The sequence below is a fragment of the Jaculus jaculus genome, chromosome 2 (assembly GCF_020740685.1).
Source record: "Jaculus jaculus isolate mJacJac1 chromosome 2, mJacJac1.mat.Y.cur, whole genome shotgun sequence".
Taxonomy (NCBI): domain Eukaryota; kingdom Metazoa; phylum Chordata; class Mammalia; order Rodentia; family Dipodidae; genus Jaculus; species Jaculus jaculus.
Window position 1 is genome coordinate 76,891,456 of NC_059103.1, and position 15,133 is coordinate 76,906,588.

The window sequence follows — 15,133 nt, forward strand, 5'->3', positions numbered from 1 at the left end:
AATCAAGTTTTGTTTATAAGGATCAAAGTCATCAGAAAATCTCCAATGTTAGAATTTCTATATACTATAACTGTATAAAATATGCAAATTATCTTAAATCACAATTTTATTTTTAATCATCTTCAAAGACTTATTTTTCAGTACATCTAATGAAATGTGTTCTCTTACTATTACAAAATTGGAACTAAAATAATAATTTTGAGGTCAAAAATCCAAAATTAAGGGAAATAAGAGATAGTAATTGGAGAAGAATAAAATCAAAATAAATTATATAAATGCATGAAAGTCCATTTTTTCCATGTTCTAACTTGAAATTATCTAAGACTTTTCCTTGTATTTTATATGTAGAAACTTATAATGAGTTTCTTGGCTTATATTTCTGAAAAAGCAGTTAATGAATTGAGTCTTTGGAAAGTTAACATTAATGGATTATTTTATACAGTACAAGATAGGGTCTTGCTTCCTTTTGTAAATATTAGTACAATAATGAATAATAAATACCTACTGTGTATCATCAACAACTCTACTCACATATTGAGGTAATTATGACAAACATTTATTCTCACAATTGGAATTTGGGTTTTTATATTAAACCATCCTACTCAACAAATTAAGTAATTTATTTCTTTTCTCTGGGAGAGGAATGCTACTGACTGCAATCTATTTCTGCTACTGCATTTTATTCATAGCCAGACTAATTTTGACAATGTTTTTGATGTTATATAACTGTCATGGTTGTTAACTGGTTCAGCCACTGTACCTATTGTGCCTAGTAGCATCTCTTTGTGCATTTTGAAACACTAGTTTTATTTGACCCTGTCACACTGAAACAAAGCCATAGTACTGAAATTAGTTTCAAAGCTACTAGTTTATCAATTAGCTTTATATCTATGAGACACAAGTTTCTTTGCTAGTAGGAATCTCAGATTATTTAATATGCCAAAGGAAAATATAGTATGCAATGTTTCCCAACATTAAAAAACCATAGGACATAAGCTTGTGGATTATTATTCTTCAGGAAAAAGGTTTGTAAGATGTTGCTTATGCACAAACTTCAGCCTCTATCTCTCTTACAAACACAGAACATCATGTGCATGTGCGCGCACACACACACACACACACACACACACACAATATTCAGGGGAAAACTTAACATTTCCAAACTCGTCAACAAATGCCCCTATTGCCAACCCTTTTAGCCTTTGTTATAGATGCCCTTTAACTTTTAGTGCAGAACTTGAAACCTTGACACTTGTTATCTGATTTAATGGCTTCTTCCCCAATTATCAACTATAGAACACCAATAATTTTGGTTCACCTCTGCATAGACATGACCATGTGTCTAATATACAGTTCTAATTAAAATCATACTTAATACCATCTTAATAACAGCCCTTAGAAATTTATACAGCCCATTTATTTTGTCTGTATTTCATACTAGATTACAAGAGAACAAGTGAACAAAACATTGTTAATTTCTAACCAAATCAGTTTCTATTGAGTTCTTTCATTTCTATAGTCTCATTCTTTTTCAGATGTAGGTATTGAGAAGATACACAAAGTCTTTTTCTTCACTATCTGTCAAAATGTTACTCAGGAAAAGTCCACTGCAAAGAAATAATAAGTCAGACTTGTTAAATATTAAGTGCTTGCTGCTAGGTTCTAGGTCTTTGTGTGCATCAATTCTCCTGATTCTTCACAGATGAGAAAACTAAATCAAGTAAAGGTCAGGGCCCTTGTATACAGCCACATAGCAACAAGAAATGAGCAGAAATTTGAATGAAGGTCTGGCTCCACTCATAACCACAACACTGCTGTTGTAGCATTTCATTTATCTTCTTTCTATTTTGTAACTTAACAATAGTAAGATCTTAATTTTATGAGAATCTATTATGGTTAATGCTTCCTGATCATATGAAATTTTGATTCTTGTTTTGGGACAGTTACAAGGGAAGTATGATGGACTTAAATTATGAAGTTCGACTGGAGTGAGGCTGTGGGCTAATTTGCTACATTTTTATTCCCCTTTGAGGTTTCTGTTTGTATTACTTGATTCCTCATCTTCTGCTCCATCATCACAACTATCATTTTCATCCCAGTTTTTTTTTTTTAATGGCAAATCTTATTATATGTGCATTCAAATTCTTAGTAAAACCTAGCCAAGTAGAAGTAAACAGCACCAACAATTTTGATATCTTCTTGGACAAGTGTTTTCTAAAGTGAATTCTTAACCAAAAAGGAAATATTATAATCACTATAGCTTAATGACAGAAGATTTTAATGTACACAACAGAAAAAGTTATTGCAATCTTTTAAAAATAGCTATCATTGCATTTTATTCATTGTGGAAGTTTCCTTAGTTTTCTTTAATCCAAATACTCAAATGTCCAACTACTATGATTAATGATGGTTGACTAATTTAAAACATACTTGTAAATTAAATATATGTATTATTCATCTGTAATATATTATATAATATATTCATCTGTAAATATATGTATTATTCATTTGTAATTCAGATTTATCTATTTCAAAATGTTTCATATATAAAAGTTCAAATGAAACCAGTGCACCAGGTGTAGTGATGCATGCCTGCAATCCTGGCACCTGGGAGGTTGAGGCAGCAGGTAGTCTAGACTAGCAGCAAGATTTTATCTTAAAACAATTAATTAGTCAAACAAGGTCAATGTACAGACGTGACAACTGCACTGTGAATTCTCAGTGCTCCGTCTATGTTGCTCACTGGGTATTGTGAATGTCATCCTTGCATATAAACCTCATGAAACTTACCTGTTGTCACGCCATGAACCACTCCCTCCTTCGTTTTGGAGCCTATAAGAACAAAGAAATTCAAGTCATCAGTCTCAAAATATTCTTAGATTTCTGGATAGCCAGTTTAAAAAAAAAAAAAACTCAATCTTTGAAAGCCTATGTAAAATGATATCCTACAGGAACTAAGAAAAAGAAATACACCAAAAGCTACAAATCCAGGAGATCTAGTAACCATAACAATAATGGAAGCAAACAAGATAACCAAAGGGCCTATCCAATTAGGATTTTAGGAGGAAAGGAAGGATGAAAGATTAATGTGTAGCAAGTTGTGTCATACAACAGTCCCGTGTGTTGTGGGCACGACAGGGCATTTACAGATCACAACTGTGCCTGGGATAGCTCAAAAAGCTACAAAGGAAGCCCGCCATGGTGGCACACACCTTTAATCCCAGCATCAGGGATGTAGAGGTAGGAAGACTGCTGTGAGTTTGAACCTACCCTGAGACTACATAGTGAATTCCAGGTCGGCCTGGGCTAGAGGGAGACCGTACCTCAAAAACCAAAACAAAAAGCACAAATGAGTGTTTGGTCATAAAGAATGAGGAGTGTTTGTGGAGACAGACCTGTGTTTTTAACCTAATTACACAGTGTATACATGTATCAGAATATCACATAGTGCCCCACTAATACACTTCTGTGTCTAGGTATCACTTAAAATGAACTTAGAGAAAAAAATATATTAGCACAAAATGATCACAATTGCTATGCACTTCACATTTCAGCTTAGACAGGGAGACAAGTGAGATAACACTGAGGTTCGGTGAGAATATCCTGGGTTTAGAATAGCAGGCAGTGTAAAAGCACAGCACAATGGAGGAATTGGTTAAGCTATGGACCACCAGCAGAAGGGAAAAAGACAAAAGGTACTACTATCTGTTCAACACCTACTGTGTAACAGGCTCATTAGAGTTCAGTTCAGTGAAGCTTTCTAGCATCCATTTAATATATATTATGTCACATATATGAAGAAATTAAAAAGCATTGTTAAGAGACTTGGCTACCATGAACATGTAATAGTAGGCTACAACCACATGGGTCTTCATGTAAAATAACAATTTTCTCCATACTCTGACTTAATGGTAAAACTGTAAACAAATAGATATTTAAAAATAAATGGCAAGGATGTGGGGAACAGAAACCCTTATTTACTCTGGTGGCAGTGCAAACTTGTATAACCACTATGGAAATCAATATGGAGACTCTTAAAAAAGATGAGAATTGAGGTACCAACTAACTCATCCATTCCTGTACTGGGTATCTACCTTAAAGGCTCCACTCTTATCTGCAGAAATATTTGCTCAATTATATTTTAGCTGCTCAGTACACAATAGCTAAAAACTGTAAGCAATCCATGTCTATTATTTAATGAATGGATAATAAAGATGTGGTACATATATACAATGAAATTCTACTCAGTACTGAGGAAAAGTGATATATTTGTAGTAAAATGGACAGACATAGATCAGATCATACTAAGTGAACTCTCACAAGCATAGAAAGACAAACACCACATGTACTCTCTCATTTGCAGTTCCTACACAGGAATAGCATGAGTTGCAGACATACTGTTAGTCAACTGAAGGACAGACAAAAGGGATGGAAGAGTTTGTGGTGAATGGGGAATGGGAAGGAGAGGGAATATATATACACCAAATCCAAAATGAACTGGTACCATAGAAACCTTTGTCTGGATAACAGAATAAAAGATACAACCTTCAATAGGAGCATGGAAGGATCATCTGGTAAGAAGGGCCCTGGAGATGGCAGGATAAAGCCTAACCCTAAAATATTGGGCCCTGGCCTACAATTCCTAGTACCAGAAACTGGTTATAATCCACATTGAGATGCTGTCCCAAGAGACCTATGAGGTCTCCAAAATAAGACATACTTCTATCAAATCACTTGGTTACTCACCTGAGGTAAAAGGTAAGACCCTATTGCTGAAAACACCACATGGTGCTGACGCTGAATATAGAGAGATCCAGCTGAAGCTGAAAAGAGGTCAGTTCCCAGATGGTTATCTCATACAGTGCTAAAAAGAGCTACATGAGCTGCTGGGGGAAAATGGCCAACAATGTCTTAAGCAAGCAGGGAACACTAATATATGAAACCAACCTAACAAGATGTACACATCTGTGCAATAGTGGCACACATTCTAGTTGGGTAACCAATGACTAATTGCCTATGAGATCCACCCAGTGAAAAGGAACCCATGACTGGAAGTAGGAACCAAGTCAGAACCCTATGGACACTAAGATAATGAACTCCAATGGAAACTTCTACTAGCTTTTATCCAAAAGTGAGGCTACACCCATCAAAATCTCTCTAAGATACCAATACTTATCCTCTTTAACCTATCTTGATCTCACTCTCTACTGGAGAATCTATTTTGATTTTCAGGAAGCAGTGAGAACTGAGGACAATGATCATCTACAAAAAAGACAAGAATAGATAGCTGATTCCTTGAGAGGAGATGAACCACCCCTCTCACAGTAGCCAGGGCCCAGGTGAAACCACAGAGGAACTGGTGAGATAAGCAAGTGTGCTGCTTCCATGCAGAGCCTGATATCTTGGACAGTGTGATGCACACAGGCATGAGAATAGTCAAAACATATCAAAGCAGAAATCAGAAGTTGCTGAAAACTCAACACTAAAGTAGAATTAAAACACACCCACAAAGGCTCAGGAACATTTTCAGAAAAAGGGATGGAAAGAATCTAAGAACCGAAGGGTGGAAAGGAATATCCAGAGACATAGCCCTCCCCACAGTGATAGACTTCTGCTCTCACAACTCATAACTCACAACCCCATTGTGGATACCAGCAATCCCACTAAGGAGGTGGGGTGGAGGCAGGGAGGAGAGAAATGATGGACTAACATATGATGTGTCCACACAAAGTTTCTATTTAATAAAAAATAACTCATTAATCATTATCATCATACAAATGTTAAATTTTTCAGTATAATTCACATACTTTGTTAAGTAAGTGATCTGTGGAACTTTGAAAGTCATTTGAAAAACTCAATTGTGGTTATATATCAGATTTTATTTTGACATGCTTCCACTGATAAGCACCTAGGCTGTTTCTGCAACTTGATGAGAAAAATACCACAATAAATATGGGTATGCAGGCATGTCCTTAATATGCTGATTTTGATTCTTGGGGTATATACACAGAAGTGGCACAGCTGGACCACAACAATATCCTATGGTTGTTTTTGTTTTTCAATCCCCTCTTACTGATTTTCATAATTGAGGTTTACTTGGCCATAAAGAAGAAAGGGATTATGCTGTTTGTAGGAAGTGGATGGTCCCAAGATCATGCTGTTAAGTGAAACAGACCAGTCCTACAAAGACAAGCATGGCAATTACTCCCTCATATGTAAAATGCAGGCCAAAAGAGACAGACATGAAGTAAAAGGAGACTACTGGAGATACGGAAAAGGAAGGGAGAATGAAGAAGAGGGAGAATGAGTAACAGAGGAGTAAATATAATCAAAATACATTATATATGCAGGTATGCAAAAGTAACAATGAAATCAATTACTTTGTCCAATAATATACTAATCAACACTTCTGGATACAAGCTATCATATAGTCTGGAGATGTCTGTGGTAAAGAATTTTTTTCTGCATGTGATCCCCTGTTCTACTAAGAAAGAAAAGGAGAGAGAGGACAAGAAGGTATATAAGGCAGGAGGTAACAACCCTTTAATTAAAACAACTCTACCAACCAATAAACAGAATATAATAAAGATTAAAAGGAAATAAGGACATAAATACTGAGAAATTTAAGCCTATATGTGGATATTAAGAGTGACCAATCTTTACTTTAAAAATAAGTTTTTTAAAAAAAATTGTTAAATATGTTAGAAATATGGCCTGAAGATATATCTTAGCAGTTAAAGCACTTGCTTTCAAAGCCAAAAGACTCAGGTTCGATTCCCCAGGACCCACATAAGCCATTTGCACAAGGTAGTGCATGCATCTGGAGTTTGTTTACAGTGGCTGGATGCCCTGATGTGCCCATTCTCTTTCTCTCTCACTCTCTCAGTCTCTCTGCCCCCCCTCAAATAAAAACTAAAATAAATTGTAAAATTATCTCTCTCTCTCTCTCTCTCTCTCTCTCTCTCTCTCTCTCTCTCTCTCTGTGTGTGTGTGTGTGTGTGTGTGTGTGTGTGTATAGTAGGAAAAGTTTTTTACAGGTAAACAATCTGTAACAGCCTAGTCAGTGAGAATACTACTTAAAAAATACTTTATTGATCCTTGAGACTGAATATTCAGTAAATAGAATGTATAGATATCGGCATGTGAATGTGAGTTCTGGGGCTGAAGAGATGGCTCAGTTCCCCAGCCAGCCACCCACATAAGGCAGACACAAAACGTGGCACAAGGAACTGTAAAGATGGTTTAGCAGTTAAGGCTGCAAAGCCTAAGGACCCAGGTTCGATTACCCATTACCCAACGTGGTACATGTATCTGGAGTTCATTAACAGTGGCTAGAGACCCTGGTGTACCCATTCTCTCTCTCCCTCTCTCTCTCCCCCTCCCTCCCTTCCTCCCTCTTTCTCTCTTTCTGTCTCTCAAATAAATAAATAAAATTTTAAAAAGCATAAAGTGGCACAAGGATCTGATATTCACTGCAGCAGCAAGCAACTTCAGTGTGCCCCCCCCCCCATACACACACACATGGAAAGTAAGAAAGAGAAAGAAAGAAAGAAGAAAGAAAGAAAGAAAGAAAGAAAGAAAGAAAGAAAGAAAGAAAGAAAGAAAGATAGAGAGAAAGAAAGTAAGTAAGTAGAGGGAAGGAAGGAAGAAATTAATGAAGGAAATAAGGAGGAAGCAAAACTGTGAGCTCTTGATTCAATGTTTAGGTTTAAATCTTTACCATAAAATAACCAAATATACATCATTAGCTCAAATAATGATCAACGGAAATAATTCAAATAAAGTTCTTAGAACAGTGTTTAGCGCATAGCAAAGAATTAGTGGCAGCTAGTACTATTCTTGGTATATATTTCTGAAAGGATCTATATTTTAAAGCACAGACCAAATCAGACAGACCATATAAGACACGCTATACCATTTTTTAAAAAATTTTCTTTTAGTTTATTTATTTATTTGATAGAGAAAGAAGGTTTGAGAGAGAGAGAGAATGGGCCTGCCAGGGCCTCCAGCCACTGCAGGTGAACTCCAGACACATGGCCCCCTTGTGCATATGGCTAACGTGGATCCTTGGGGAATAGAACCTGGGTCCTTTGGCTTTGCAAGTAAATGCCTTAACTGCTAAGCCATCCCTCCAGCTCTCATACCATTTTTTTGTAAATATGCTATTCATGCATATTTCACAACAAAGGTCCTGCTGCAAGGTCCTGTAAGACTGTAAATGGGCAAGCTGGCCTGGAGCAGTGTAAGCAATCTGAATAATCAGTGGGGAAAGTATGAGCAATCAGGAAACGTGAAAGATTCTTTTCAGAATTTTAAAAGTGTTTGTCAAAATATTAAAAATCCTTAGTCATTTAAAAATAAGTAGGAAATGAAAAGTATTAGAACTAATACTTATTTTGCACACTATAAACTACTTTTTTCTTTGTAGAAATGGTTGGAATAGTTTAAATAGTATTTGCCTTCTTATTGCATAACTGCCAGTGTAAAGGGGAACTTAGAATTGTCATACACTTTTTAAAATTTGGGTCAATTTCCACAAGATTACTTATTGCATGTTCAGTGTCTTGAATTATCACCAATCTCTCAAAGATATTGTCACCAGATCTATCACTTTCTCCACATATGTTGATACATTTCCCTTCAGTAATCCCTTTGAACTACATTTATAATATCTAGTGTCTCTTGACTAGGCTAGTGACTACATTCCTATAATTGACTATTTCTTCTACAAATCATTTATTTCCAGCATTTTCTATTTCTCTTTTGTGCTTCATTTTCATCTTATTTGGTCAATATTTTTCTTGCTATGATGCATTTTTGTAAAGGATCACATGAATTTATTGCTAGGAGACAGACAACACATCTATAGGTGTTGCTGTCTATGAGAACTGTTTAACAGATGGAAAGTGACAAGTCACTGATAAACTCCGAAAGAAGTGATAATTTAGTCAGTGATTGTAATGGGCTTTGGTTATTTATGAGATGATTTGAGGGAATAGAGCTAGCAGTAAAATTTGTAATTGGGGTCTCCAGTAAGAGAGATTTAAATTGTGTTACATGGAGGCTAGTGCCATTCAATTAGGAATTTGTGTATACATAGAGAAATTATGTTGTATAGAAAAATGTTTCTAACCTAATCCTTTCATCCTCTCTTCCTGCAATCCAGATATTTCAAATATGATGGGCAACTAAATGTGTAGTGGCCATTCCCTGGCCTTTCCTTTGCTTCAACAGTACTTGAGAATGTGATGTTTGGTTAAATTATGGAATGTATTCTGAATCATATACATATCAACATCTTGATGTAATTGCTCTATCTCAAATGAATTGCCAGATTTTTGTTGTAATAATTATCAGTAGTCTATAATTATGATTAACCTTTAATTTGTGAGTAATCTCTAACTCATAGTCTATATAGTATCAATACTCTATATAATAACAATAAATATGTCTACATAACATCAATAAACCTATATGTGACAAGTGCCATGTGACAAGCAAGATGTAAAAGCTGAGGAACAGCAAAGGTGATGGCTTCTCTGGGCTGAGGTGGCCGTCCCCATTGAGTTGAAGTGTCCTAAGGGACCTAAGAAGGCCACACATAACAGCCGATAGTTGTGTGAACTCAGCAATGCAATCATTTCACATTGTTATTTTCTAAGTTGATTTGGTTAAGTATGCTGGAGCTTAAACAATTAGAAATGTTAGTTACCTTGTGACCATTGCTGCCTTTTGAGCAATGACACTAATAAAAGGGTTTGGATGATGATTTTCTTGAATTTATTGCTATAACACCTTGCATCATGTGAAGACAATCATTTTGCTGCTTTTGACTTGAGTTTCAATTTATAATTTCTGAGTCATGTTACGGATATTTTTGTGGATTAAACTGAGGTACAAAAAACTTCATACAATATCACTAAGTGAAAAAAACACTAAAAATATGGCACCTCTTCAGCTAGTTAAAAGGTGTACTGTTATGAAGGAATGAGATTACCTTTCTTAGACATTGTCTGCCAAACTTCCTCAGCTATAAGTGAAATTATAACATTTTCTAATTATTTCTAATCTTTCAAACTACTCATCAATAATAGATTTTGCAGTGAAAAGTGAAATGATTAGAATAAATAACATTGGCAAAGTAATTGTTCTGTTGAAGAGTTGTTTATTTGATTATAGCAATCATGGTTCCAAAACATGAAAATGTGCTCCACTACTCATATGTTCTATTTTATTGTGACAGTTTCACAAAAATTCTGCAAGGTAACTGCATTCTCATGAATTATATTTACAAATGAAGAAGTTTATGTGCAAACATGTCAAGTAATTTTCCTAAGGCACTGAAGGTAAGAAGTGATGTAGCGAGGCCTAAATTTATGCTTGGATGACAAAGTCATTCTTTCTCTTTTTTCTATAGAAAAGTGAGCCTGAGAGTTAGTCCCAGGTTTAGTAAAGTTTTACTGAAACACAGTCATACTAGGTATTGAATATGGTTGCTTCTATACTTCAATAGTAGAGTATTTGTGATAGACACCTTTTGTGAAAATATTTTAAACAAAAATTTTCCTAACATCTGAATTACACCTCTGTATCTTCACATGCCATTTTCCATCCTACATTCCATGTATGTCTTATGAATTATATGTTAAATATAATAATATACATTGAAAAATTTTAACATTAGACACAAAGACAAACTATATTTCTAATATAAAGCAATTAACAAAATAAGTCTTTGAAAATCAAATCATTTTATTTCCCCAAACTCAAATTTAATAATAAAAATATACATGTTCCACATGATAAAAATCAATCTGTTTCTTCAAAAAGAGAAATGCGCTAAATTAATATGCAATTTCTTCTATATTTGCTAAAAACAGTAGAGCAAATATTAGTATCCTAAATATTTAACTATATAGATATTAAGTCACTGAAATAAAAATAATATTCTCAAGCTTGTAATTATGAAAAACGTGGGAAAATTAAGGACGAAAGTAATCTGTAGATAACTGACTCTGAATTGCATATTAAATATATAATTCACATTTCACAAAACATGAAATTGCTCATGAATATTTTTACTTGTAATATTCAAGACTTTCTAAAAATATTTTGAGATAGATAAAGAATAAATCAACTGAACACTTTCATGAAGAATATGTCAAAACAATAAGAATCAACAAATGATGAGAAAAAAATTAACTAGATACATTCATGAAAATCATTGCAGTTATAAACTTTCCCTGTTAATCTATATTGGAGAGTTGGCAGACCATCCCTTCACTCCACAGGGCTTGGCATAGTGCCTGCATCATCTCTGCTACCTGATGATGAGGATATGTACATCCTTCACTGACTGTTTACCTTGGGCCTCCTGCCAGAGAATGTGGAAATATTCAGAGGAACAGAGAGAAGTGTGGGCAGTGTGTGTGTCCGTGAGTCCGTCCATGTGCATGGAGGCTGGAGGACGAATGTGAGCACATATGTGTCTTAAACTTCCATCACAGAACTTGAAGACCTTTATAAAGGAACAGCCAATTTATCACAGGACAGGACCCAGAAAAGAGGTCTACTTCAAGGTGGACACTTACGAAAGAAGGCTACTAGGGGTCAGTTTTGGGATATTAATTGCACCCTCATGCACCTCCTTGTACAGTCACCAGTATTGACCAAGTAATCCCAAAAAAGTAACTCTACCAAAATCAATTTAGCCTTTCCATTTCAGAACCAAAGTAGGCATAATTTTACACATCACAGGACCATATTAAAGCCTTACTTTGAAATCAGAATACAATACAATTAGCAAGTATTAGTCATAGTGAGAATTAAATAAATCCAATTCTCATGAATATTTTGCAGGGATTGTGTGTTTGAGACAGTTTCATGTAGCCCAGGCAGGCCTTAAACACTACATGTGGTTGAAGATCACCTTGAACTCTTGATTCTTTCAGCCTCTAGTTATCAAGTGTTAGGATTCTGTAGCGGTATATGCCACCCTGCCTAGCTCCATAAATCGTTTTGAGTTATAAGAATATGTGATCAATTATACACAGAAACATTAATTTGAAAATAAAATCCTAGGTTACAGCAAAATTAGATAACCTGAGAAAATAAAAATTATTCCCATTTTTTATCATGAGCAAAAATATACACATTCACCCACCTCATACTTGTGACTCAGTCCATCCTCCTGAGGAGTGATGAGATAAACGAATTAAGCAAGACACACCAACGTTTACTGACAAGCATCACCAAGCCATCAGTCAAGAGTCAAGATAAATGGCATTAGGTTAACCTACCTACATACAGAACTCCCTCTTTTGTCTTCCCTGCTGCTTCGGCCACACCCTGTTTGGTTTTTTCAGCAGCAGCCACAACCCCATCCTTGGCCTTTGAAAGTCCTTTCATGAATACATCCATGGCTAAAGATGTCCTTGGCACCACACTGAAGAACACCAAAAATGCATTGTTGAGGACATTGAAGTAATGGAAAACAACCTTTCACAACACCTAAAATGAAAGAGCAGGGAGAGGGGGAAGAAGCAGCAGTTGCTGCCTGGAGGATTTCCACTTTTAAGTGTACCCTCATTTCCACCTTTGGGCTTAGCAGGGTGTGTGTGTGTGTGTGTGTGTGTGTGTGTGTTGTCGTCGTCGTCGTCGTCTATGTTATTCATTTTGTTTTTATTTTTTAGTTTTTGCATTCAAATTTTAACATTGTCCACATATCCTGACGAGTAAGTCAAGCCAATTAAGGATGGGGATGGGTTAAGGGGAATCATCCGAGCTGTGATCACTGCATTTGAGAGGTGTAGTTGCATGAAAAGCTGCCCCCTTCAACTTCACTGGGTCCAAAGGTGACAGTGTAAGTTAGAAGCTTGTGCAGAAGAAAGATGCCAGGAATAAGAAAGGGTGTGAGAGGCTTAGAGTCCTGAGCATAATTCAATTGAGGAATGGGGTCTGGGGCTGATCCATCTTGAAGCAGGGAGGAAGAGAGCTACTCACCCCGTACAGCTGAACCACAAGCCCACAGTGAGCCTGAGAAGCTTGTTCTAATCCAGCTGGACCATCCGGCTCCAGCTTCCCCTCCACCCTCCGCTATCTGCCCCAAGCAGGTGCTGTCCACACCCGCCGGATACCCCAGCCAGTGGCTTCTTCCAGGGCTAGAGCCCCTAGCTGCAGATCCCGCACCCCGCTCCTGTTAACCCCTTACCACCTGTTGCCTTGCCAATCAACACTTCCATTAACCATTTGCCAAATGCAGGTCCTTCTTCCCCAGAGCACCAAGAAAGAAGGCTGGTGTTGGGGGTGGTAGCGGATGGGGGCCATTAAAGTTGTATGTTTTCTATCCATCCGGCATCCTAGCTTTTCCGCAAGAAAAGGCATATTCCAGAGAGGCAGCCGGCTTTCTTGCGGACTTTGGGGAGCTCCAGAGGAGAAACGCGGAGGCAGAAGGAAAGCAGTAATTTTCTTTCCGGGAGCTTGCCTCCGCGAGTCCGTACCGCAGCTCCCCGGGGGCCCTGGCTCCTCTTCCCGCAGGCTTCCGAGGGCTGCGGGGTTAGATCCACAGGTACTTACCCGCGTCCCTCTGCTTCTGCAAAACTCCGGTTCCTCCTGCTCCTCCTCCTCCTCCTCCTTATCTTATTTTATGTTTTAGATTTTTAAGCAAGTCCCCAGTATATTTAAGCGGACGGGGCGGGGGCGCGCGGGAAGGGCGGGGGCGGCTCCAGAGCCGAGGTCCCGGGGGAGGCTGCCGTCAGCACGGCAGGCAGCGGGGGCTGCAGGCGGGGGCGCCGCCCCAGCCCGGCGTCGAGGGGGCCCGCCCGCCGGAGCTCCGAGGCCCGCACGCACCTGGCTGCTCGCCGCGCTCGTGGCTCGTCCGGGTCCCGGCCCTGCTCCGTCCGTCCTGCGAGCCTCGCGCTCCGCCCGCCGCCCCCGCCGCCGTCGCCGCCTGTCCCCGCCCTCTCCCCGCCGCGTGCGCTCCGCCGCGGGGCTGGGGCGGGCGCCGGGGGAGGCGGGACGTGAGCTGTTCGCGCCGCAGCTCAGGCCACGCGGGCTCGGGGCGACCGTGCCCCTGAGCGCCGGCTGAGCTCTCCCCACGCCCATCCTCCGCCTTTCCTGCCTTTCCTCTTGGGGACCCCTCCTCAGGATGGAGCCGGGCGGGGGACGGCAGGGGGGCCAAGGCCAGTGGGAGCTCACAGCCGGGGTCTAAGCAGGCTGCCCGCCCGCGCTGCGGTTCATGTCGGGCCCAGCACGCCAAGTTAAAAGGTGTTTTTTTTTTTCTTTTTTTCTTCTTTCTACCATCCACAAGACATTTTCATCCGCTCTTTATGTCTCCCAAGAGCCCCGAGGGTCCCGCGGGCAAAGCCCCGACGACTAAGGAAGAGTTACAAATCTAGGAGGATGGAAGAGGTTCAGCCAATCCTCTGTCCACCCCACTATCACCATTTCCTTCTCTACCAATCAGCTACCAGAGCCATTTTTTTTTTTTCCATCTGTGGAGCATGGAATAAATATTCCCCAGCCGTCGAAAATAAGCAGCCGCAGGCTTCTTTGCTCTTGAAATGGAACTTACTTTAGAGGCTCACACACAGGTTTAGGCATAAGCCCTTGCAGGCGATCATGGGTGATTTCTTCATGAGAGTCTTGTGAATTGAGCATTTGCCCTGCATGCACTTCTGACACCTGCTTCCTGTGGAGCACCAGGCGATAGTCTGTGGTCCTCCCCAGCACAAGCACAGACCAGACCTACATGCATGCAGGAGCATCAAGGCAATGTTCGCATGTAACCATCCAACATTCTAAGTGCAGCTGAGCTAAGTAAGGAAAACAACTCCTGTGGAGAACCCACCGCCCCACACTGGACCACTTCCTTAGCCCTCAGCCAGGATTTAGGATTTGCAACAGCTATTGAGCCCATACATATATTATTTAGTAAAAAAAAATAAATAAATAAATAACCATATAGATAGATAGATGATAGATAGATATGCATATATTTTTTTCACTAAATACATACACATAGATAGATAGATAGATAGATAGATAGATAGATAGATAGATAGATGGATGGATATGTATGTATGGCTCATGATTATTCAGGGAAGACCCTTACAAGCCTAAGTTCAACCTGGTG

The 15,133-nt window shown here is 38.7% G+C and overlaps 1 protein-coding gene across 4 annotated transcripts in view; it reads right to left on the minus strand.

Annotated features, from left to right (window-relative positions):
* Positions 1–13,918, minus strand: part of Snca (synuclein alpha) — a 118,404-nt gene extending 104,486 nt beyond the window's left edge. The window contains exons 1-3 of one of the 4 annotated variants that reach the window (XM_045143899.1): positions 13,849–13,918; positions 12,300–12,445; positions 2,791–2,832 (exon numbers count right to left, since the gene is read on the minus strand). In XM_045143899.1, coding sequence (XP_044999834.1) covers positions 2,791–2,832; positions 12,300–12,420 — 163 coding nt within the window. In that variant the 5' untranslated portion in view covers positions 12,421–12,445; positions 13,849–13,918. Of the gene's footprint in view, positions 1–2,790; positions 2,833–12,299; positions 12,446–13,002; positions 13,144–13,210; positions 13,232–13,575; positions 13,732–13,848 lie in introns of those variants that run through there. The other 3 variants (XM_045143898.1, XM_045143897.1, XM_045143900.1) reach the window with 3 other exon arrangements.
* Positions 13,919–15,133: the final 1,215 nt, after the last annotated feature.